The sequence below is a fragment of the Oryza sativa genome, chromosome 7, assembly GCF_034140825.1.
Source record: "Oryza sativa Japonica Group chromosome 7, ASM3414082v1".
NCBI classification, from domain to species: domain Eukaryota; kingdom Viridiplantae; phylum Streptophyta; class Magnoliopsida; order Poales; family Poaceae; genus Oryza; species Oryza sativa.
Window position 1 is genome coordinate 25026868 of NC_089041.1, and position 25232 is coordinate 25052099.

A 25232-nucleotide genomic window follows, 5' to 3' on the forward strand; every position below is an offset into this window, starting at 1 on the left:
TTGATGTGAGGTTTTTCTTAGGTGAAGGCCGAGATCATCGGTAAGATTACACATTGAATTTGTGGATAACAATGGGGTATTAGTTGATAATCCCTCCATATATACGGTACTACTTATATCATATACCGATATGTGACTAAATTCTATAAAAACAATATGCAAACTTTATTTTTATTAATAGCGATAAAATTTGATATTAATAGTTACGAATTCTCATCTAAAATCCATCCAAACTTTTCAATAATTCTTAATTTTACAAGCTGTATGGAGTCTTAATTTTATTTCCCCCCATTGCCTCGTTGTACCACACACCTCGCTGCTCTACTGATCACTCGAACAGTCGAACTCTATGTATTACTGAAATGTGAATTAAAGCCTCCGTTGGAATTGAGAATTTTTTTAATGAATTTCATGGGAATTAAATTGATTCATACAAAAAAAACGAAAAATTCTACCATCCAAAGAAGTCCTAAGGGTTTCTTATTTGAAACATGTATATTTTTATAGAATTTTCACCATCCGTACTAACATTAAGCTTCAAATTCTTATAAGATTGTACCAAATGCATGAGCGGTGGTATGTACGGGTACGCTCTCAGGCTGGTTGGGTGGTTGTGTGGGCTTCACTGCTAGTATGTTTTATTACTGATTAACTAAAATACTTTAAAAAAAAATATTAGCGAAGTCCGATAAGTACTCACTCCATTTGAAATTATAAGTCGTTTTGATTTTGATCAAAATCAAATTGCTTCTCACTTCGCGCGGGCGACGGCGCCCCTCTCTCCTCACTTCGCGCGGGCGACGGCTCCGGCCAGCGGCGCCCCTCCCTCCTCACTCCGCGTGCTGCAGCCGTCGTCGTCCAGCCGCGCTGCCGCTCCTCCGCGTGCCGTTGGTCGCGTCCGTTCTGCCTCCGCCCTCGTCCTCCCGCCGCCCCGGCCAAACCTCGCCTACCCACCATCGTCAGTAACATGTGGGATAGAGAGAGAAGAGATTAGTGAGAGAAGTGAAAGAGGTGATAGAGAGCAGAGGGATAGGAGAGCTGACGTGTGGCCCAAGGGCATTTTTGATATTTCACATGATTTCTCTCTCCTCTTCAACTGGAGTGAGGAGGTGCCGTCGGAGTGAGGAAGGAGGGGCGCCGTCGGCGGCAGGCGCCGCTGGCCGGAGCCATTGCCGTCCCGTTGTTGCGGCCGCTCCGCCCTCGCCCTCCTGCCGTCGCCACGACATTTGGGATAAAGAGAGAAGAGAAGGAGGGATAGAGAGAGAAGAGAGATAGGAGAGTTGACATGTGGGCCCAAGGGCATTTTTGACATTTCACACGATTTCTCTCTCCTCTCTAACCGTAAATTATTACTTTAATGCTTGCGGTGTTCACTAGCAAATATCCAACTTTTGGGAGTGTTTTCCCCCAAAAGTCACTTCGTGCGGTGTACTACAGCTAAAACCGTGAAGTCACGATGTCCTATAGCAAATTTTGCCTAGTCACGATATCCTGTAGCAATTTTGTCTAGACTTTATGTTCTTTGCATACTTTGTGATGCATCATCCCTAGCCGTGCTTAGAATCATATAATTGAAACTAACATGGAACTAATCATAACTAAGGATAGTATTGGGGTTTCAGTCCATCTTACCTGGTATATATGATAGCGCGAGTTTCATGATCTGTTTATTTATAATTGCCTCTTATATAGATAGATTGCTTTATATAAATACATCGAGTTAGATTGACCGCTTAAACTTCATATCTGGTGATCAATTGTTATTTGGTATATTTTTATAGATTAATCTGTTTATATAAGTCTGTATTGGAGTATTAGCCAGTACATTATCTTTCTTCGCTCTAAGTATTGATCTATCGGCTATTTCCATAATATTGTCTTAAAACGATTGATAAAAACTAAAAGAAACAGTCCTACAACCAATAGGGCATATTTAGGGTTTTGGCTCTAATTGACTATCATAAAGCCACAGCCAATTAGGTTTACCCGTATCGGTTGGGTCCTGACAATAAGTCATCGGCCCTATCGGCCGATTGGCTATCGTTCATCTAATTACGTTTTTGTCTTTCTTGCTGGTTGCAGGATAAAATCAGCCTACATGCTCTTGACACTTGAGACAAGCCTTGGACCTGCACTGGAGTGAAGCAAATCTCCTAAGCCGCCGTGTTTTCAGTCAACACACACGCGAAATCAATTTAGGGTTTGCCTCCTCCTCTATACAGTGTTGTCGCACATAGTTTATTCCATCCTGCTCGCCAGCGTGCACCAGTGATTGGGAGAGCAGGTCTCCGGAACCCTCGCCTTCGACGTACTGCATCGGGAGAAGGTGACAATAAGGTTTTTGGGAAGCGCTTTGCGCGACTGCTTGCTGTTCATCCACAATAGCTCGTCTTTCTCTTCGCTCGGGTGCTGCACGCTGTTGTCAACGCCCGGTACCGCGAGTCCTTCCCGCTGTGCAGCTGAGCTTCGAAAACCCTCAATACGTATTCGTTATGTTTCGCATATTCGATCTGTTCAAGGTTTACTGTCCAATTTATATGTGTAGATCGTATAATGCGATTATGCTAGTTTACATCTGCAATGTTATGATTTATTTATGGAATAAATTAAATTAATATATGCTTATATATTCAATAATTATATGACAATTAATATCAAATGGAGGGAGTATATGTCACAGGCATCACATAAACCGTGGTCGTAGGAGAATCGGATGTCGTGGTTGTGTGCATAGAATTTTTCTTCTTTTCCAATTGATGAGGATCGGATCCCTTAATTAGGCAGAACAATCCGCGTGTCAAAAGCTTTTGACGAGTATTGGCATGCAAGCCACGTCCATTCGAATTCATCCGGGCCCACATGTCATTTAGGGTGCGTTTGGTTGGTGAAAAGAAAATTTTTAGATGCCTCATTGGACGTTTGATCGGATGTCGGAAAATGTTTTCAGACACGAATGAAAAAACTAATTTCATAACTTGTCTAGAAACCGCGAGACAAATTTATTAAGCCTAATTAATCCACCAGTAGCACACGTGAGTTACTGTAACACTTATGGCTAATCATGACTAATTAGGTTTAAAAGATTCGTCTCGTGATTTCCATGCAAACTGTGCAATTAGTTTTCGTTTTATCTATAGTTAATGCTACATGTATGTGTCCAAAGATTCAATGTGATATTTTTTGAAAAAAAAGGGGAACTAAACAAGGCCTTACTTAGCTTCCCAAGGTAAAGCAGCTTGTGCGCTACTCCCTCTATAAAAAAAAACCCAATCTAGAAGGAGATACATCCCCTCCTAAGAGCAAGTTTAATAGTATAGCCAACTAATAGTTCCAAATAATCTATAATCAATTTTATAGCCAATATATATAATAGTTACCTATAAACATATACTATACTATTGATACATGATCCCACCTGTAATACATATATTGCGTCCATTCTATGCTGCAGCGGGCTATAAATTATAGCCTACTGCTCTTCACTTTCTTCTTTTTATCTATATATGTGTTTAGAGTTGGCTTATAGTTTGTTATTGTATCTATTTTAATACAACAAATTTGGATAAAGAACTGTCCAGAATTCCAAATTTATTATTCTATATGAGAGGTTACATGTTGGTTTATTTTAAAGGACGGAGGGATTATATATGGAGTACATACGTATCCATCTTGGTCGCCGATATCGCGCGCGCCTCATCTCTTCCAACTTCCAAGTGGTAAGCAACAGAAGCCGAGGCCGAGCCAGTGCAGAGGGATCGGGGATCGCCATGGTTGCCGTGGGATACATCGTGGGAGCCATCGCCTCCGTGGCCGTCGGCGCGGCGGTGAGCCTGCTTTGGCCGGCGGTGGCGCCCGTGGTGATGATGAAGGCGCCGGGCGGCGCCGGCCTCCTCATCTCCCGCATGGCCTTCGAGGCCAACCCGCAGCTCTACTACCACCTCCTCCACACCGCCGGCCGCGTCGCCGCCGCCGCCGCCTTCGCCGTGTGACGTGACGAATCGACGACCTTAATTATTACTTCCACTGTTTTATATTATAAGAATTTTTAGAATTGCTATGAATATATTATGTCTAGATTCACTAACATTCATATAAATGTGGGTAATGCTATAATGTTTTACAATATAAAACGGATGGAGTACGTACGTCTTGCGCTGCTTTGTTGTTAACTTGTTGCTTGGTCGTAGGAACTTACGTTAATCGTGCCACCTAGTTGAAGTGTTTGCGTTGGTGCTGCTCACATTGATCGATCGACGATCGATTGCTGTTCGACATGCTATGTTATCCTGGCTATCCTGGCTAGCTAGCTTTTCGAGCAATACGTAGGTTCTGTCTGAGAGATTACGAGAAATACTCTCCCGCCCTAAAAAAAATCAACCTAGATGAGGATGTGACTTCACCTAAAACTACGAATCCGGGCATCCCCATCTAGGTTTTTTTTTTTGACGGAGGGAGTAGCTAAAAGGAATCTAGATTCTGGTTTTTAGTTTAATTTTTTGCGCTTTTGCTACTGTGCAGTCGCCTGCAAATTTGTAATTCATCAGTTAATCCCCTAGTCGTTGATTCTGCATTAAGATCTATGCACACTACTGGGCTGGTGGAGAAGACTTTCTAGATATGGACCTTACTTACAGATATATTGAATATGCTCTAAGTTTTAACCAAATTTTTAGGAAAAAATTAGTTACATTTTTATCCCAAGATAAATATATTTAATTATAGATATAATAAAACTAATTTGATTTTGTAGATATTACTAAACATAGTTAATCTTGAAGTAGTCTAATTTAAATAAAGTTAAAACGGAGATGATGGCGGCGGCGACGACGCGAAGCTCCTCGGCGATGGTGGTGGCTAAGCAAAGCTTCAAGACTGATTCAAAACGATCATCTGGGATACATTATTGAGGAACCCAAGCTGCAGGTTTGCTCTCTCACATTCCCAAATTCCATTTTTCTCTTTTTCAAGTTCTCTGCAAACCCTAATATTTAATCCCCTCTCTCTCTCTCACCGGTACTGCAGGTGGCATCAACAGTGGATATGGAGGCAACTCCGTACTTGCTCTTGGTTACAGTACCCATCCTGGTGCACACACGCGCACTAGCTTTCTCTCCGGCGTTGAGTGATTGTAGATGTAGTATGTGGCGATGCCCCTGTTCCTGACCATTCTGAAAGCTATCGCTCTGAGGAAGCATTGCTACTGTTAGGTGGTGTGAGGAAGCAAGAAGAATAATTTTGATAAGAATCATTGCTACTGCTTAGTGGTGTTACAAAGCAACAATTGGCAGTACCAACTACCAAGCAATAACAACAAATCTGACGCACATTTGATTTGCACATATTTTCAGAAATATTCAGAATGTTTGCCATTCTGAATTTTGAGCGGACTGCACATTTTTCTTTCTTCTTACATGGTAAAAATGTTCACCCAGATTGAATTGAATGTAATATCTCTCAAATTCTTGAAATCTGAATGCAAAAGGTTATGATGGCTTGCTGATATGAATGTAAAAAAATTTGCTGGTTTTTCCATCGAAGTCTCTGTGTGAAAATTATCAATACCAGGTTTAATTATGTGAACATGCATAGTGAAAATTTTCAGTGCTTGCTGAAGCATATCAATAATGAGAAATGCACTTGTACATATATAAGGAGATACATTAAAATCAAGCAAGCTGTCCTGATCAACTAATAGTTTTCCTGCTACTGCAGATGCCTCCCATATTCTCTTGCTACCATCTTCATTCAACTATTCTTCAGCACCTGACCAAGTAGTATCTCTAGAAATAGTAAATCAAGTTAGACCATGGAAGCCAAGAACATTGCATAGCTCCTATACCATTCCCTTGAAAAAAAAGAATATAACAATATCCAGTATCCAGTACATGTGTATGCTTGTAAGAAAAAATATCATATAGGAGAAGACATAAGGTCTTGTTCAAGGATTACCTCATAGGAAGGACATGAAGCTCCTTCCCAATCACCGTTTTCACCTATGGCAAGAGGAAATGCAGGAGAACGAACAAGTTCAACAAAGAGAATCGCAAGAGTCATGGATTAGTGCGCTCGGAGGACACACGATCTGATAGATGAGGGGATAGGAAAACCAATCGTGAGGGGGGTTTTTGCAAAATGCCAGGGCAAGAGGCGGGCGCTTTTTTTGCAAAATTACCTCACCTGAACACTAGCCTTTGGATCTAGATTGGAGGGGCCTGATTGTGTGTGTGCATGAGTGCACCAGATTCGTGAATTTTTTTTAAAAATAATATTATTTTAATGGAAAATCGCAAAATTATAGGTCGGCTAGACGAAATCGCAATTTTAGCGCCCTGTCGAACTGGGGCAGTTCGATAGGTACCCCTGTCGAACTGGGGCAGTTCGACAGGCCCTAGTTCGACAGGCTAGTTGTCCAAGAAAAAAAATAAAAAAGTACTTGCTACAGTACCCGATAGGGACGTATCGAACAGGGGGAGTTCGATAGGGCGCGTGGCATGGACGTATCGAACAGCGGGAGTTCGATAGGCAGCGTCGCTACAGTGTCGCTACAGTGTTTTCCCTTTTTTTATGTTATTTTATTACCTGTCGAACTGTACCCTATCGAACTGGGGCAGTTCGACAGGTACCCTTTCGAACTGCCTCCGTTCGACAGGGTGCTAAACTTGCGATTTCGTCTAACTGACCTATAATTTTGCGATTTTCCATTAAAATAATATTATTTCCAAAAAAAACTCCCAGATTCGTTGCCGGTTATCTTTCCTAGCAGCATAACGTGACATAAGCATACATGACATCAATCAGGGAATCCCATCTTGCGTCACACTTCCATTTCACCTTCATGCTTTCCACAGCTTTGGTTTCTTACCTTTTTCGATTTCGTCGTTCACTGTTGTTAGTCAAGGTGACCTTTCACTGTTGCTTTGCTTGTGATGCGTAGTACAAGAGCTCATACTTTTGTTTCGTTAGTGCTGGTGGTACATGGTGCACCTCCTATCTTTAAGACCTTTTTAGCCAAAGGAATCACCTTGGGACCGTGCAAACAATCAATCAATGCTGTAGTATTTACCAATGTCGAATTCCTTCGTTTCCAAGTAAGCTCTAATGGTGTATACTACACAGAGTCAAACCTTGAGCTCTTAAATCATTAATAGATTCAGAAAGTTATTAAAAATCCAATATATAGATAAAATTATTAGATTTATTTACTTTTATATAGTTATATTCTTAATAACTTTATAAAAATATAATTAGAACAATAATGATGATACGTATATATTGGGACTGCTCCATTCGTTTCATAAAAATACAAGGTTAGTATGGGATGTGACATATTAGGCCATTCCTAACCCAATAATTAGGATGATGTCCATAGCATTAAATAAGTTGTTACCTAGAATGAAACATGATGTGGCAATGACAAAAGAGAAGGAAACCAGGTCTTGCGTGAGACATAGTTTCTATACAACATTTAAAACATCATGTGAGATAAGTAGCATTAAATTTAAGTATGAAAGAGTGGTGTTTGCATTGAGAAAGTAGTGTCTAGGGAGTACTAGTTTTTAATAATATGGAGTTTATGAAAACCATGTCTAGTGTTTTGGGTTGGAACTGGTATTATGTACTAGATTTTTCTAATAAGAATATGTTTTTATTTTTTTAAATTCTTTTTGGAAGTTGCAACTTTATAGAAGTTTACTATATTACTGTAGCCATGGCCTTCTACATAAGCAACGGAAGACTCCACTACTCAGTCCTCACCTCGGTAGCTAATACTACTTTACTTTATTACTGTCGTTTTGGTTTGCTTAGCAGAATATGGTTGGCGTGAGCGAGTTCGTCGGCGGCCTGCTCAACTCCGCCAAGAGCGCGGTGGCGGCCGTGGCCTCCACCGTGGCGGCGGCGGCCAAGCCGGGCCTCGCCGCGGGGGTCGGCTTCGTGAAGGAGCAGGGCGTGGGGAAGTCGGCGCTGGCCGTCGGCGGGGCCGCCGTGGCCGCCTACTTCCTCTGGCCCACGGCGGCAGTCGGCGGCGCCATCATGAACGCGCCGGGCGCCGCCGGCTACGTCATCTCCCGCGCGGCGTTCCTGGCGAACCCCAAGCTCTACTTCCACCTCCTGCGCACGGTGGGCGCCAAGGCGGCCGCCGCCGCTTTCCTGTAGGGAAGAAATGGTATCCGCCGCCGCCGACGTCCGCCGCTCGCTGGCGTTGGCTTGCTGGTTCGTGTGTGGCGTTTGGTTGAGTGAGTAATCGCCTTGCTAATTAAGGAGGGATTTGTGATGGAGTTCATGCTTAGATTACTCTTGTTTGGCTGTGAATCTGTGTGGGCTAGTAATTCACGGTGTTTAGGCGACGTGGTTATATGCTAGTACATCCATGGTCATGTGTAATAAGGTGCCGTGTAATAAGTTTTTGTGGTAATTAAGTATGTTGCCGTTTAAACTTATGTAGGAATTTAACATGTCTAAACCCTATTATCCAAACAAATATCCCTTGGAACACAGGGTACTTGAAGAAATTTTGGAAATCCTACAAAATTCCTTTGAATTATTATTCCAAAAAAAATCATTTGAATTGGCTTGAAACATAAAAGAAATTTAGAGCCTCTTTGAAGTAAATGATTTACAGAGGAATTTCATATAATTGAAATTTTATAGAATTTTTTTTATTTGGCCTTTTGATTAAAAGGATTTGAGTTTTCCAAACCATATATATACAATTCCTATAGAATATTGGTCTATATTGCACATCCAGTAAATTCAAAGGTGACTGAAAATTCCAACGATTTCAGGCAGGACAATCCGCTAATACGAGTATTGGCATGCAAAGATGGTCGTTCTCGATCTTGAGGGTCGGCCGATGGCGGACTTGAACGTTGCTCTACGCGCCTTTCTTGCCAGCTGCTCTAGGCCTCTGCCGGCCTGCCCCCTGCGTTGCTCCCACTGGACCCGCCTCCGTCGCCTGCCATCGCGGCCATGGGGAAGTGCCGAGCCACAGCGAGAGGATTGCGGCCAAACTCGCGCTCGACGGCCCGAGTCATACGGTCTCGTGTGCGCAGCACAATCTGATATGCAAGCTTGGGTTGGTGTCTAAGGAGGGTCCTGTGTAAATCGAGGCGGAGGGTCCTGTGTAAATCGAGACGGTTGCGGCTTACAACGTCATCGCCCTATCTTCGCTCTTCTCCAGCTCCCTGCCTAGATGCAGGCCGGAGTGTAGTGGGTTTCCATACCCATCCCTCCCTCGTGGTAGGAGTTTTCTTTTTCTGTAGCTAACCGTTTATGTATTTGTTTTTTGTTTCTTTTTTTTCTTGGCCCCTGACAACGGCTTTCTGACCGTTTGTGTTGTGTAACTAAATTATGCCATCTTCTTATAATATATTAACGTGCAAATTTTTTGCGTTCGTAAAAAATATTGTATGCAAAGCCACGTCCATTTGAATTTGCCGTGGCTGACATGTCATTGACTCAGCTACAACCCTCATCCGTTTAAACCTCACAATAAAACTAGTACCACTAGAACATTAATCAAGGATCAATTACCGGAGTATCGTTTCATCTTCTTCACCGTAAAAACTAGCTACCGACTCCCCTGCTCTGCCTTCCTTCAATTCTCAGTTCTCACCTCCCCAACTCTTTCCCTTCCCGAGATAATTAAGCAACAAATGCACAAGGCTCGCCAGCTAGTACCAAGACTAGACTTGTGTACTACTCATATAAATATACTCTCTTCGTTACTTTTGATAGTTATATTTTATCTTGGCACACAAACCAAGGATAAGTACATTCCCAATCCAATAAATAGGATGGTGTCCATAGCAATTAAATAAGTTGCCACCTAGGAAAAAAAATGACGTGGCAAGTGAATAAATGAGGAAAGATAAGGAAACTATATCTAGCATGAGACATGGTTTCTACATAACATCCAAGGCATCATGTGAGATAAGTAGCATTAAATTGAAGTATGGAATAGTGGTGTTTGCATTGGAAGAGTAGTGTCTAGTACTAGTTTCTTGATGATGTGGAGTTTATGGAAACCATGTCTAGTGTTATGGGTTAGGACTGCCCTAAGTAATTCTACTTATCATCTATTTAAATATGCTACTAGTCATTCATCGCAAACAAACGATTCATCAATATTTACATTTCTCGATGTCCATGTAGCCAATCTTGTATGGAAGAATGAAGAGTCATGCATTAAATTCGAGAAAATCATTAAGATGATAGGTTGTTGAATTGAAATATGCCTATCAAAAATATTTTTTTTAAATTTAGAAATATGACTATCACGAGTAGATAGAGGGAGTTGTATACTATATACATACGTACTTCTATCCATCCTGGTCGTCCATACTCTCCATCTACTTTTCCGTACAGTCCACTTAAAAGCCTGCACGCGAAAATCGATTTTTCCGTACGGTTCTCTTAAGTCGACAGCACGGGATAACGAGGATTATCCCGTGCAGTCGGGTTAAGACGTGCGGGCAATAGCCCGGTGCTCGTCCCCCCATTTTTCCATGCGGTTTCAGTTTCGGACCGCATGGAAACAAAATGGGTGGTGTCCAGGAAAATCTATCATGTAGTACTCCCTACGTTCCATAATATAAGGCACAACTACTTTTTTGGATGTTCCATAATATAAGGCATGCATGCATGCATACAATTAATTAGAACCTCTTCTCCGTTAAATTATTACTTTTTTAATCCTCTACCATCAAGACCTCTAATTCTATTGGATGCATGTATTATACTCCCTCCATCTATTTTTGATAGTCATATTTCTAAATCTGAAAAATTTATTTTTGATAGGCATATTTCAATCCAACAACCTATCATCTTAATTACTTTCTCGGATTTAATGTGTGACTCTTCATTCTTCTACACAAGATTGGCTACATAGGCATCGAGAAATATAAATATTAATGAATCATTTGTTTACGAGGAATGACTAGTAGCATGTTTAAATGGATGATAAGTAGAATTATTTATCCTTGGTCTGTGTGCCAAGATGAAATATGACTATCAAAAGTAGATGGAGTGAGTATTTATTATGGTGATTCAAACTAGAAGATGATAATAATTGTTTCTTGGTCTTTGGGTTAAGAGTGGCTGTGTCTTATATTTTAGAACGGAGGAAATAGTCTTCAAATATGTCGTTTAACTCGAGCACATAAGTAGGTGCCTGTTTTCTTAGGGGGACTTGTCCTTTTTTTACATAGTAATTTGCTTGCGTTCTTAGCTTAGTCGAGTGCTAGTTTATTTTTCTGAAGAAACACAAGACAAAATTAAAGCTCTGACTTATTTCATTATCTTTTCGAGTTACTTATGGAGCTGTCAGTTAATACCTAATTTGCTTGCGTTCTTAGCTTAGTTCAGCTCGTTGTCAAAATCAATCTCACTAAGATTTGACATTGCCAAATATTGGCACACTTTGGTGTCATCAAAGTTGGTATTGTTGAATGTTTTCAGTTTGTAACTTACCAAATTTTGAAAGTTCTCTTATTGGAAGAAACTTTTAGAAATATCAAAATTTGGTAAGGTGACAATGAAGAAGAGTGTTTAGTTTATGGTATTACTCCCTCCATCTACTTTTGATAGTCATATTTTCAAATCTAAAAATTTTATTTTTGATAGGCATATTTCAATCCAACAACCTATCATCTTAATGATTTTTTTAAATTTAATGCGTGACTCTCCATTCTTCAACACATGATTGGCTACATGGGTATTGAGAAATGTAAATATTAATGAATCGCTTGTTTACGAGGAATGACTAGTAGCATATTTAAATAGATGATAAGTAGAATTATTTATCCTTGGTCTGTGTGTCAAGATGAAATATGACTATCAAAAGTAGATGGAGAGAGTACCAAATTTGATAACATAAAAAATGATAAGGTTAAAAGTGGTAATAAACTGAACAAGCATTTATATTGACCAAGGTGGCACGATGGAACGGACTAATTAAGGTATAAATTCCCCCCCTCCCTTCTTTTTTTCATTTGAGGCCACCTGTACAATTGTTTGCATGTTTGGGCTAGGTTTATTCTGTGGAATAAGTTCACTTTATGACCCTCAAAAGTGATCGAAATCTAATCCATGACCCTAAACCACAAAACCGGATATCTCGACCCCCAACTCTTAAAACCGGTGCAATTTGACTCCCTTGGTGGTTTTGGAGGACAGTTTCGCTGACGTGGCGCTTACATGTCAGTATTGACTCGGTCTTCTGTCCACATGGTGTTGACGTGGCGCTTAGGTGGCATTAGAAATAAAAAAAATATACGTGGGACCCATTTGTCATTCACCAAAAGTATAGGTGGGACCCACTGACATGTGGGGCCCACATAAATCATATCCTCCCCTCTCTCTTTCTCTCCGCGAGTGTGGGACGGTGGCCAGCGGCGGCGGAGACCTGGGAGTGGCACTGGAGCGGCGACAGCGGCGTGCGGGCGAGGGCCGGAGCGGCGGCGGCGGAGATCGAGACTGCCGTGGAAGGTTGGCCGTCGGAAGGAAGAAAACGGGCCACGAGAATGGCCGCGTCCTCGCCACCCTCAGCCCCGTGACTGTACTATCCACCACTATGCTCCACGCCCTCTCTGCCGGCCACGACGCACCCGCCTCCGCCGTTCTCCCGCCGCGCCCACGAACGCGTAAGGGCCGCTTGCGTCTCGCCACCGCGACTCGCGTCGGCATCCCCTCGAAGATGGCGGCATCCGGCGGTGGCTTCTCCTGCACCTGCGACGGCGGCTGCGTTGAAGGCGGGAGGAGCGGCGCGAGCGGGGGAGGCGCCGCCGCCGCCGATGGACGCGGTCGGCGTGCTGAGCCGGCCGACAACGACGCGACCACACGCGAGTTGGGAGGCATCTGCGTCGAGCATTCTCCTGCTGGTTGCTGAGGCAATCGGCAAGGGGCGACAGATGAGGACTGGCTGGACTGCGGCTAGCAAGCACAAGCGGTAGCAACAGGCAGTGCATGTGTGTACTAACATCAAGCGGCAAGCCAACAAGCAAAGGGCTGACAGGTTCACCGCGTTGTCCTCGACCATCTGCCTCGTCGCCGCTTCGCTGATCAGCGTCCAGTGATCCGAGTTGAATAGCCACCACCTTCCCGGCGAGCACGTTCCTGTACGTAGCACTGGCTGTCGAGCTCCCCCGGCGTGCCGTGGTCTAGGTGCACCCACGCCGTCTCCTCCGCGTCCGGCGGGCACACGGCCCGGAGCTCGTCGCCATACTGCGCGTCTTCGTTCACCATGGGGTATATCCGCTGCGAGAAGGAGGAGCAGCGCGAGCGCGTCGAGGCGGCCGGAGCGGACGGTGTAGCTGATCGCCTGCGGGCGGCGGCGGCGCCCGGGCTGAGCTCCACCACGGTGAAGATGGAGGAGACCACAGCGGCGGCGGCGGGAGGCACACGCGGCGGGGTACGGCGAGCTCGGCCGCGCCCTGCTCGACCTGCAGGTCGCCACCGCCACACCCGCGTCTCCGTTGCGCTGCTCGTAGGCCGCCGCTCCACACCTGCGCCTCCGCCGCTCGGGACTCCGTGCAGCCGCAGCCGCTCGCCGCAGTCTCCGCCAGCCGCCGCGACACCCGCAGAATCTCTCGGGTTCTGAGGGGAGCTCGGCCGCCGACGACATCTCGATGTCGGCCGTCGGGTGGTGCGGGTGGTGGTGGCAGCGGCACGACATGGACTCCAGCCTACCTCCGCCGCCGCCACTTCAGCTCCCGCCGTCCGCCGCTGCTTCAGCCCCCGCCCGCCGCCGCTCGCTCCCCGCGGACGGCTGTAGGGGAGAGGGAGAGAAATAGAGAAGGGAGGAGGGGAGGAAGAAGAAACGGATAAGATGGCATGTGGGGCCCACATGTCAGTGGAATCCACAATTGTGTGTGTGAATGACAAACGGGTCCCACGTATATCTTTTTAATTGAAATGCTATCTAAGCGCCACGTCAGCACACAGACTAGGTCAATACCGTCACGTCAGCGAAACCGCCCTCTAAAACCGCCAAGGGAGTCAAATTGCACCGGTTTTAATAGTTTGAGGGTCGAGATATCCGATTTTGCGGTTTAGGCTCATGGATTATATTCCGATCACTTTTGAGGGTCATCAAGTGAACTTATTCCTTATTCTGTAGCTTGGGCGCCCAACCAGCAGGTCGCCTTCAATTCGGCCCAAAACCGCACAAGCGTGTTGACAACTTTACATGTCTTGCGGGCCATAGCGTGGTGAAAACCGACGTCGCCGCCTCTACCTGAAATTTTTACAATTTGGTCCTTTTTGAAAACTTATTTTATAAATAGACCCCTGGGAAAACTTAAACCGGAAATGGTCCTTTTCGGGACGCCAGAGTGGCTGGCGCCGTACCCCAACATAGCGGCGCCAGCCACACTGGCGCCGTGCCCGTGCCACCGTGGCAATAGGGCTGTCGTGGAGGTGCTGACTAGGCCGAAGGGGGCGCCAGCCAAAGTGGCGCCGCCCCTCATAGAACGGCGCCAGCATGGCTGGCGCGCCCCTCCTCTACGGGCCCCACCAACTTTCTCCCCCCCCCAAATTTTCGCCAAGTCTGTTCTGCCTCCAGGCAACGGCTGGCGCCCCCCCCGACCGCGGCGCCAGGGTGGCTGGCGCCCCCCTCCTCCACCCATCGAAGCCCTTCTGCCTCCGGGCCTCGGCTGGCGCCGCCCTCATGGACCACGGCGCCTGGGTAGCTGGCGCCGCCCTCCCCCAGCCCGAAACCCTTCTGCCACGCGGCACTGGCTGGCGCTGCCCTTCTCAACCTCGGCGCCAGGGTGGTTGGCGCCGCCCTCTGCCTCCCTGCAAATTGTAGATCCATATTGCACAAATGTACCAATTCACAGTTCGCAATTCAAATCACAATTCACAGATTCGTACAGACTAAAACAAGTTCCAATTGCACAAATCACAATGCCAAAAGTCCATCACATAGTCCATCACATATTCCACACATTAAACAATGCCAAAAGTCCATCACATGTCCCACACATCAAACAATGCAAAAAGTCCATCCTATATTCCACACATGAAACAATGTCAAAAGTCCATCACATAGTCCTCACATAGTCCATCACATTTTATATCACATAGTGCACCACATATGTCATACTACCAACCAATAAATTAACTTCATACAAATTACTTCTTCCGTTGGCGCCGAATTGCTTGCGAGCCCGGAGAGTACCTACATTTGAAAATCCAATGTTTAAAACATTTTAAAAACAAAATAAGGGAAATCAAATAACATTTGAGAATGGTAAGCTCATTTTACCTCTTTTTCGCTGCCCGAGTGGATCGCAAGTTGTATTGCGTGGGTTGCGTCCCCTGAGGCGCGTCGGGAAGCTGTGACATGTCTATCTCCTCGGCATCTGGTGCGACGTAGTCCTCATCCTCCTCGTCCTCATCGTCATCGTCGTCGCTAGGTGGAGCCGGCGCCTTCCCCTTTCCCCTCCCTTGCTTAATGCGTGACGACGACGAGCCACCAACTCCTTCACGCTCTTCTATCCTGATGGAGTGTCGAGCAGTACTTGGACGCGCGGATTGAGGTAGTGGTGGTGGTAGTCTCCCCGGTTGGTACACGTCGTCCAATCCAACCGACCTGCAACCTAATCTTGCTGCAAGTTTCCGGCACCTTTGACGAACTTTCTGCATTTCAAAAAAAAAAGAAGTTTGTTAGGCATAACTCAAGTAATGCAAAGTGCTAAATAAATTTTACCTCTAAAACATTGCGGAGCGTGTTCTCCGTGTCCTCACCACCCCTCGGAGCTTGGAGGGCATGCCCCATTTCATTCACACTCCTGAGGAGCTCTCTCGACTGAAAGCGTGAAAAGATATATGTTAGGGTCTAGGGTGCAAATGTAAGTAACTTTGACAAATGCAAGAAAACTTACGACTTTGTCTCTAAGTGGGGCGTGCTCCATTTGATATCCAACTCTAGTCCGGACATCATAGGGATTCCGCCCCTCATCGGAGTCGCGGTCATCCTCTATGTCGGCTTCCGTCCAAGTAGGGCGGAGGAACAGTCTATATGTCCTATGCAGCCAACGAAGGTACTCTGAGAAAAGATGATTTTGGTGTATAGTTTCGATGTACCTATCGTTCCTTCCGGCTGTTCTCCATTCATCAATGTATCTATTATGCTCTAGCCCCCAGTCTTTCACCTTCTTTGTTCTCACCCTGTCATACCTAGACAAGTAGAAGGTGATGAAATAGTAGTGAGCATCGACAAGGGTTAAATGGTACAAAATTGAACATTGACAATGAAAGCAAACAAAGATAAGAAATATTTACTTGTGTAATTCAACTCCAGTTGAGATGTCCTCAACCGGCCAATCTTGTTTCTTCCCGAACTGTCGCATGACACGGTGCGGAAGGTGGTACTCAACTGCCCAGAAACAAATCAATGGGCACTGGTACATGAAATAGTCAGAGTCTCGATTGCACATCGAGTTCAGGGTCAGGCTTGAAGCCTCATTTGTGTGGTATGGTAACCACTCAATCTGCAAAAGTTGAAGAGATGTCGTTGGTTAGTATCTCAATTAAAGAAGTAAATGTCTAACTAGAAGTGATATTGGAAGTACTTACATGTTGAGGCTGCAAGCAGTCCATCTCATTGACATAATGCTTGTATGCCACATCCCGGTGAGCATGTGCAGTGGCAGTACTCTCAAAAAGGTAGGCCACTGTCTTCTCCATGTCTGGCTCATTGTAGGGCCAAGGAGTGAAGCTTTGCCTCCACTTAGGCCTTCCAACCGGTAGTCTTAACCACATCCACATCTGAATCAATAGCACACAACCACTCATGTTGGATGATGGTGCCTGACGACAACAGGCCTCACAGAGCTGTCTATATGTCCACACTAACACTGCTGACCCCCAACTGAAACGGCCCAGATCACCAAGGTTGGCGACCAAAGGAATCCATATCGCCGAAGCAATGTCACCCCCAGCATCAGGAAACAGAACCCCTCCCAACAAGTGCAAGATGTATGCACGGGCATAACACTCAACACGCCATGGCTCAGCATCGTCGTCAAGATGTGAGAAGTTCTGACTCAGCCAAGACAGGGGTATTCCATTCTGCTTCTTCTTCCCCCCTTGCCCCTGCTCAATGTTCAGTGGAATGCCAAACAGCTGCTGCACTTGTGCATGCCATCCAGGAGTATCTGTCTTGCCCGTCACGGCATGCCCCCGTAATGGGAGGGCCAAGATCATAGCCACATCCTGTAGAGTGATGGTCATCTCACCACTGGGGAGGTGGAAGCTGTGTGTCTCAGGCCTCCATCTGTCCACAAGTGCTGTCAACGCAGGAGCGTTGAACACTGGCATTCCTCTGCTCACGACCAAGGCCACCCCGAGCAACCCGGCAGCCCTTAGGTACGGGATGTACCTATCGTCGAACACTGGGGGGGCATGAGCTCTGACTCGGAGCGGTTGAAGTACCTGCATTAGCAATTGTAAATCAATTAGTTAATATAATGTCAAATACACGCTACCGATACTTATGCACAAGTGAATCAATGCCGATTCATACCCTCCCCGCCTCGATCGCAGCCCCGCGATGACGGGCCTCGTAGTACGCCTCCAAGGCTGGGTAAGTCGGCGGTTGTCCCTCCTCGGCCATCCTACATGAAAAAGTAATAAATTCACCGTTAGTTACCAATGTGACATATATTAAAAGAAAATGAATGCGAGAACATGAGTAGGAAAACAAAATATTTACCTCCCTAACACTTAAATTTTTTTTGGACTTCTTCTTTTTTGGACGCTTAGGACACTTAGTTTTCTTGTGACCCTCCTGGTGACACAACGAGCATCTATTTTGCACCGGCGCAGCATCAAGTTGAACGCATGAAGGTGGTTTCCTTCCAGAACCACCCAGACCTGAGTCCATTTCGTTCTTGAATCGTTTCGATCTCCTCTTCCCTCTTGTTTTAATCTTCAAATTTGGGTCAGCAACAAATTCTTCACCATCGTACGATGGCCACTGTGTGGGGTCGAGGTATGGCTCAAAGCGACTTGCCCATGTGTTCACAACGGCTCTTGAAGAGAACTGATACGGCATTCGGTTGGGAGATTCCTTATCAATTGCATGAATCAGATAAACGTGTATAAGATGTGAGCAAGGCATATGGTAGAGCAATGGCCTTTGGCAAGAACATGAGTTCCCCTCACCTTCAACTTTGAAGGCTCTTGCGCCGAATCTAACACCACCACGCGTTATACCACCCCTCTCTGTGACCTCGTATGTCTTTTTCTGCTTATCGAAACACCTTGCAGTGTGTTTGTTCGCCTTACTTTCTTGCACCTTCATCTTACTGTCAACCTTGGTGGACCAACGCTGCCCTAACTGGACTCGCTTCAAAGCTTCATCATGTCTGTTCACAAAGTAGTCATTACACTTCATGAACGTAAATGATACGATGGCCGTCACTGGAAGCTTACGAACACCAACTAGCACGCTATTGAACTGTTCGGCCATGTTGGTTGTCATGTAACCCCACCGGCGGTCATTTCTATCGTATGCACGAGACCACTTATCTTTATCCAACAACTCATCTTCAAGCCATTTACGAGGACCTTCGGGAATACGCTGCCTTAGTGCCTCAACATCCCTCTCAAATATCCACTTCTCGTCAATCTGACATATCCTTAGGAGCTCTTTTGTCTGATGCTTGTCCGCACCGGCCTTGTGGAAATTAGCACTGAAGTGCCTCATGTACCACCGGTGGTGAACCGATGGCAATCCTGGAACAGGAGTCATCATGGCATTCATTATACCAGCATGTCGATCTGAGATAATACAAACCTCCCTATGCGGCCCAACCACAACCCGTCGGACAAGATCGATAAACCAGCACCAGTCTCGTGAATTCTCTTTCTCCACCAAGGCAAAAGCTAAAGGTACAAGTTGGTCCTCCGCATCAGCTGATAATGCAGTCATCAAGGCACCACCGTATTTCCCAGTTAGGAAGGTTGCATCTATAGCTAGTACTGGCCTACAATGTTTAAAAGCCTCAATGGAAGGACCAAAGCACCAGAATGCACGCATAAAAATTTTCTTGGTCACTCCATCAACGTTGACAACCCTATCAGGATGAGTATCGATATGGTAGACCATACTGGGATTCCTCTGCTTAATGGCTTGCAGCAAAGTGGGCAAACGGACATACGCTTCACCCCATTCACCGTAAATGAGCTTCATAGCCTCCTCTCGTGCCCTCCAAGCCTTGCCATACTTCACCCTATACTGGAAAACCTCAAATATATACAAAGCTAACGCAGAAGCAGAGAGTGTAGGTTGCAGTTTTATGGCATTGCATAACCTATTTGCTATGAACTTTGATGTCAGTTGCCGGTGGCTCCCTGAACCTTCGGCAGTAGCACAACTATGTTCCTTACCTACCCGTGATATCCTCCACGTGCCACTAGACCTCTTAGTTGCATGGACCTTCCATTTGCACCGTGGGTTTTCACATTTAACAGTGTACCTCCTATTTGCGGCAGAATTGACAACACGGTATGGACGATGGTGCACGATGGCGTACTCCTGGAGCCATAGCTTCAATGCGACCATGGATGGGAACTCTAAACCCTTTCTGAGACCATCCAACTGGAATGGTTCTGGCAACTGATCTAGGTTGATGCCGCCATCTACTAGTGCACCATGGGCATGTGTTAGGTCCCTAAACTCAGGAATGTCCGGCTTCCTCCCAAACACCTTCTCAAACGCACGACATTCCTCTAATGCTAACTTGTCATTATTAGTAAGTGGAGGGAATGGACGGTCATCATCAGAGTCTTCAGCAAATTCAACATCATATTGCTCAACACTTGCCTCCTCGTCAACATCATCTCTATTGACTTCTACTGAGACAGAATCGTGACCACCACTCAATTCGACATAAAAGTAATCATCTGGATTCACATATTGGCCTGCTACTTCTGTCGGGTATTCAGGGTTGACTCCGTACGACGACCAATGAACACTCGCCGACAAATGTTCACTTAGATCAAGCCCCTCTTGTACTAACTCCCTTTTCATCACCCTCGCTGCATCCACATCATCAGTACCGCAATGTCTCTTTGATGGTCCTGCCTCCCATAAATCATTTCCAAGCAAAGGTCTCTTCTTCTCTCCTTCACCCTCCAAGTCTTCTCGTACCAACTCACTCTTACTTGCACCCCCTCCACGACGAGAATAATATGTCACAAAATTCTTCTCAACGTAATGATAAGAATGAGATTTGTTTAGATCCAAATTTTCTACGGTACGAACTAACTTTGATGCAAACACCTCTAGAGATCTAAACTGAGACTCTTTTACCAAATCAAAGTAAACTTCCCATTCCAACTGACCTATCACATTTAATATATACTTATGCCCTTGACCAACATCGTATCTCCCATAAAAACGAATCTCCACATTATCCTCGGTCCATCCAAGAACTTCTTTCACTCGTGACCTTAGTTCATCTAGAGTTGGGTGGGTGGGAAACAAAATAGTCTTCAATGACATATCCTCAAACTCAACATGTCCACCAACATAAGGTTCCACCACTCTACCACCATAGTAAACACGAACAAGTCTATCCATCTACACCAAAAAATCAAATGTAACTTTGCAACAAAAATTAAATCTTCATTTTTAAACGTAGTCCAAACCGACATATTATAACCAATGCATAACTTAAATTGTCCCAAAGCTACTACTCCAAAAAAATATTTAATCCACCTACAACTATCAACAAGTTTACTACTACATTACACATCGAAATATTACAAATACTCTATCATACAACCCAAACCTCCGTCATGCCTCAACCATAATTTTTCATCCATCCATCCAACCAAACCATCCAAAAATTAACATTACCACATATATGGTTAAAAAATTCATGACACCAATGAGTACATTGCAAACATGTAGCACTACAACAAGCCAATCCTAAGAACAAATGCTAAAAATCACAAATTTGGGTAAAAAAGGGGTTCTAGGGTTACCCACCGATCTACAAATTCAACCAATAAAAATGAAAAAAAAGAGGGGGGAATGAAGGAGTCTACCTTTCTCTTCGATTTCCACAAAAAATCCCGCGAAAAACGGCTTCAAATTGAGTGGATTTGAGGTGGAGAGGTGAGGGGGAGAGAGAGGGAGAAGAACAGCAGCTCGCTGCTCGGGCTGGGAATGGTGAAAATGGGAGTGGGGAGGAGAAAGGTGGTGGGGCCCACGGGGTTTAAGGCACAGAGGAGGGGCGCGCCAGCTATACTGGCGCCGTGGTACGAGGAGCGGCGCCAATGTCGCTGGCGCCCCCTTTCTGCCCAGTCAGCACCTCCACGACAACCCTAGTGCCACGGTGGCACGGGCACGGCGCCAGTGTGGCTGGCGCCGCCATGTTGGGGTACGGCGCCAGCCACTCTGGCGCCCCAAAAAGGACTATTTCCGGTTTAAGTTTTCCCAGGGGTCTATTTGTAAAATAAGTTTTCAAAAAGGACCAAATTGTAAAAATTTGTTCCGCCTCTACAGGGTCGGAGGGGAAGTCTAGCTGTTTCGGCTTTGGGGGCTTTGTTTGGATGGAAATTATTTTTTATTTTTATCATATTAAATGGTGATGAATTTTATAGTATAAAGTAAATATTTGATCTGGTACCCACTTTTATCCACACTAGTCTCTATACTGAATTAAATTTGATAATGTTAAAACTTGTAAAGATTTTAACACATAGGTAAAAATTTGGCACCAAATCAAACAGATCCTTGGACCGTCTGATGAGAGCAACTAGGTCATATGATTTGATAGGTACTGATAGCTCTCGCTTTGGTGGAAACTTGAGAGACATGATCCGGTTTCCGATTGACACAATCTGAATCCTGCAATCGCAACACCACGTCTACTCAGGTTATCAACCAGGCAACCGTCTCCTCATGTTATAAACCGTGCGCTGCCCGGTTAATCTCACCAAGAAGGTTAATCCCTGCATGCGAATCGATGAACACAATAAAAAACAAGGTAGACAACAACTGAATTAGCATATTATGATTAAGCATTCGAAGTTGGGGTTGCACAAACTGAACTAGCGACGAAACTACGATGACAGAAATAACTAAGCAAAACCCAACTCTAAACGATAATGACTACTGAATAAATATGATTAGGGACGCTATAGGGTTAGACTTAAGGCGTCTATCTCTTGGATTTAGTCCACGACCTGATCATTACAAGACCCAATGCCTAAATCAGAGTCGGGCTGGATGAAATATGTGGCCTGTTTTACAGAGTCCCGACTACCGAGGAAGAATTTTAGCGTGGGACCAAAAACATATAAAATCAGACCCTATAATCTTTCTAGCAAGTACACATGGACTGTAGCGCCCGTTCCGTCGTGGCGCCTAGCGGGAAAATTAATTCCTAAAAACCCTAATTGCGAAATTTGTTTCTTCGCTTGTCGTCTAGTGTCCGTGCCATCTCAAGATCTCAAATCCCCGATCTATCGTCGAGTTCAATTCCGAATCCAAATCCTTCCAAATCAAATTCCTCCGTAAAAGTCTATTTTGACTCCCCCGGGGTCGATGGGCCGAATTTCGCTCGGCCCACCTTCTCCCCTCCCCCGGCGCGCTCCCGCTCTCCCTCTCCCTCTCTCGCCCTCTCCCCTCCCCCGGCGCACTCCCCCTCCGCTGCCGCCGCGCCGAGCGCCCCCCTTCCTTTCCCCTCGCTCCGCCCGCGCGTGCGCGAGCGCCGCGCCGAGCGCCCCCCCTCCCTCGCTCTCCTTCTCCCCATCCCTGGCAAGCCCTCCCCCCCCGCAAAGCCGGCCCTCGCGCGCCGTTGTTCGCGCGCGCGCCCGCGTGGTCCTCGCCCGCGCCGCGTGGTTGCCGCCCGGCCCCGCTGCCCTGCCGCGCCTGCAGCCGCTCGGCCCCGCAGCCAGCGCGCGTGCCCGAGCCGCGCCGCTCCATCCGCCGCGCCCTCCCGTTGTATCCCGCGCGCGCGTGCCGAGTGGCCGACCGCCCGGTCGCCGCCGCCGTCACCCTCTGCTGCGCCAGCCCGCGTCTGTCGCCCGTGTCGTCGCGCCGCTCCAAACCGCCCCGCCGTCATCGCCGTCGTCATCGCCCCGGCCCCGCCACTCCCGCGCTAGCCTCCAAGGGACGGAGGCAGAGCCTCCCTCCTCCCTCTGCCGCGACGCCCCCGCTCCCCTCCTCCTTTTTCCCAAATCGGCAAGGGGGCAAGCCCCTTTCTCCCCCTCCTTTTTCCCCTTTTCCTCCCGCCGGCGTCATCCTCCCTCCCTCCTGTCGCCGTTTTGGCCGCTAGCCGGAGCGCCAGCTCGCGCCTTGACCGCCAAAGTCGGTTTCCAAACCGACATTGCCGCCCCCTATAAACCCAGGCGCCCTCCCTTCCCCTTTTCCCCTCCCAATCTTCCCTGTTTCTCGCCCGCGCCATTGCCGTCCTTCTCGCCGACCGCAGCCGTCGCGTGTGTGCCGGAGGAGCCGGTGCGCACTAGGACGCGGAAGGGAACTTCGGCCGCGCCCTCTCCTTCCTCTTCTCCGGCCCGAGGCCGGAGAGATTACTCCCGCGCCATCGGCCTCTCGTCACAGCGCCCCGACCCGCACGGTAGTGCCCCTCTCCGTTCTTCCTCCTCGCTCCATCTCCCCCCTTAGTCTTCGGTGGTAGCACGAGTAGACTCCCCGTAGCTAGCCGGCGCCGCCCCAACCATTGCCGTCGCTCGCCGTGTGCTCGCCACCGTCGCCGCTCGAGCTCCGTAGCACCCGCACGTCGCCAGCCTCGATCGGCGTAGCTCCGCCCAATCCGACGCTAGCATCGGATTCCCGTGGCCGCGTGGATGCTCTCACCGCCGGGAATCGGCCCCTCGTGGCCTCGTCGCCGTTTCCCTCTTCCCTCCCCGCCGGTTGTCGCCGCCGCGATTCGCCGCCGTCAAGCTTCCTCCGGCGAATCCGAGCCGTTGGCTCGTCTCCCCTCGTCTCGTGCAACCACCCGGCGTGCTCGCTTTCGCCGGTATCGCCGTGGTTCGCTCCGCCGCTCGCCGCTGTTGTCCGCCGTCCGTTCCGGCCGGCGTCGTCGTCTACCTCCCGCCAGCCCACGTGGCAGCCACGTAGGCGCCACGTCGGCGCCAGCTCAGCCGAGGTCGGGACGGGCCGACCCCGGTCAGCCCCTCCCGTGCGCGCGTTCCACCGCGAGCCGTGAGGCTGCGCGTGGGCCCGCCGCATCCGTTCCTCCGCAGACCGCGCGCGTGCACCACGTCCCTCCCCCGCCCGCGCGCGTGCGCCGCGTGCTCCCTCCGCACGGTGAGCCGAGCCGCTGACAAGCGGGTCCCACCCGGGACCGCGCACGGTGAGCCCGGTCCACCGGCCCTCTCTCTCCTCCCCTCCCGCACGCGCGCACTTGGGCCGCCTTGGGCCGGCCGGCCCATTTAGCTCGGCCGGTCCGCTCCTTTTCCCTTGGGCCGCGCCCTAGCCGCCCGAGGAAAAGTCTATAATCCCTCCCTCTTTCCTTTTCTTTTCTTTTTCTTTTCCAAAAAGGATTTAATTAAATCCTTTTCCTTTAGACCAAAAATCCAATAATCTTAGAAATTCAATATCTTCCCAACCGTAAATCCGTTTGACTCCGTTCAACTTCCAAAATTCCTCAAATCTCGAGATCTATCTAATGGCACGCTTAGAGGTCATTAATAGGGCTTTATTTTCGCAGTTTGTTGAGTTGTCCCGTTTCGCGTGTAGTTTCGGAGCCCGTGTCACGCCCAGAAATTCTCGAACCAGAATTTCTAAGCTGAATGTGCATTAAATCCCTGTCCAGGACCAGCCAGGGTACACAAACGATAATTGTTGACATACAGATCCACGTCTTACAAAAATAGAAAAGATTACAAATGCAGCGGAAAAGATAAAAGCGAGCTAAACCGGGAAGCTTGACTTCAGCAGCGGGCGACTCCACTCCACAGGCAATCCTTGACGGCAGCGACGAAACCAACTTTGACAAAACAGCTCCAACTAGGAAGATCTTCAGCTCTGGTGTGGGGGAAAAGAGAGCAAGACTGAGTACTACCCACTGTACTCAGCAAGTCATACCGGAAGAGGAGGTATGATGCAGGATATAACCAAAGGAGGCTAGAGGTTCTTTTGCATAAAGCTAGCATTTAAAAGCAGTAGTTGAAGGCAGTAAAACAGTTGTAGTAATTAATCAATATTAACCAAACACTGTCCAACGCTACACCACGTTGCAACAGGCCCA

General features: G+C 47.1%; 2 protein-coding genes and 1 long non-coding RNA gene across 4 annotated transcripts; 2 read left to right on the forward strand and 1 right to left on the reverse strand.

The window, feature by feature from the left end:
* Positions 1 to 3532: 3532 nt before the first annotated feature.
* LOC107281531 (uncharacterized) lies at positions 3533 to 5500 on the forward strand. Its single transcript, XR_001547370.3, has 2 exons — positions 3533 to 4923; positions 5023 to 5500. It is a non-coding gene; the product is annotated as an uncharacterized lncRNA (long non-coding RNA).
* A 2253-nt stretch (positions 5501 to 7753) lies between these two features.
* LOC4343852 (protein EGG APPARATUS-1) lies at positions 7754 to 8438 on the forward strand. Its single transcript, XM_015789826.3, has one exon. The coding sequence runs from the start codon at positions 7813 to 7815 to the stop codon at positions 8152 to 8154; it is 342 nt and encodes a 113-aa protein (XP_015645312.1). The 5' UTR covers positions 7754 to 7812; the 3' UTR covers positions 8155 to 8438.
* Positions 8439 to 14986: 6548 nt separating this feature from the next.
* On the reverse strand, positions 14987 to 21196 carry LOC107281536 (protein MAIN-LIKE 1-like). 2 transcript variants are annotated; one of them, XM_026026769.2, is made up of 8 exons: positions 21061 to 21196; positions 17528 to 17618; positions 16579 to 17436; positions 16285 to 16493; positions 15885 to 16179; positions 15710 to 15808; positions 15266 to 15639; positions 14987 to 15178 (listed from the first exon to the last, which is right to left on the reverse strand). In XM_026026769.2, exons 2-8 carry the CDS (start codon positions 17615 to 17617, stop codon positions 15133 to 15135), a joined length of 1971 nt encoding a protein of 656 aa, XP_025882554.2. In that variant the 5' UTR covers position 17618; positions 21061 to 21196; the 3' UTR covers positions 14987 to 15132. The 2 variants fall into 2 exon arrangements, with proteins under 2 accessions (XP_025882554.2, XP_066168237.1); XM_066312140.1 differs by lacking the exon at positions 21061 to 21196 and adding an exon at positions 17717 to 17856.
* Between the last annotated feature and the right edge of the window lie 4036 nt (positions 21197 to 25232).

Excerpts from the sequence above, each read along its gene's own strand:
- LOC4343852 (XM_015789826.3), top strand. The coding sequence starts at position 7,813 with ATGGTTGGCGTGAGCGAGTTCGTCGGCGGCCTGCTCAACTCCGCCAAG.
- LOC107281536 (XM_026026769.2), bottom strand. The coding sequence starts at position 17,617 with ATGGCCGAGGAGGGACAACCGCCGACTTACCCAGCCTTGGAGGCGTAC. Across the intron at positions 16,494-16,578 it reads ACTGCTTGCAGCCTCAACAT|ATTGAGTGGTTACCATACCA; the intron begins GTAAGTACTTCC and ends CAACTTTTGCAG. Across the intron at positions 16,180-16,284 it reads ACTGGAGTTGAATTACACAA|GTATGACAGGGTGAGAACAA; the intron begins GTAAATATTTCT and ends CTACTTGTCTAG.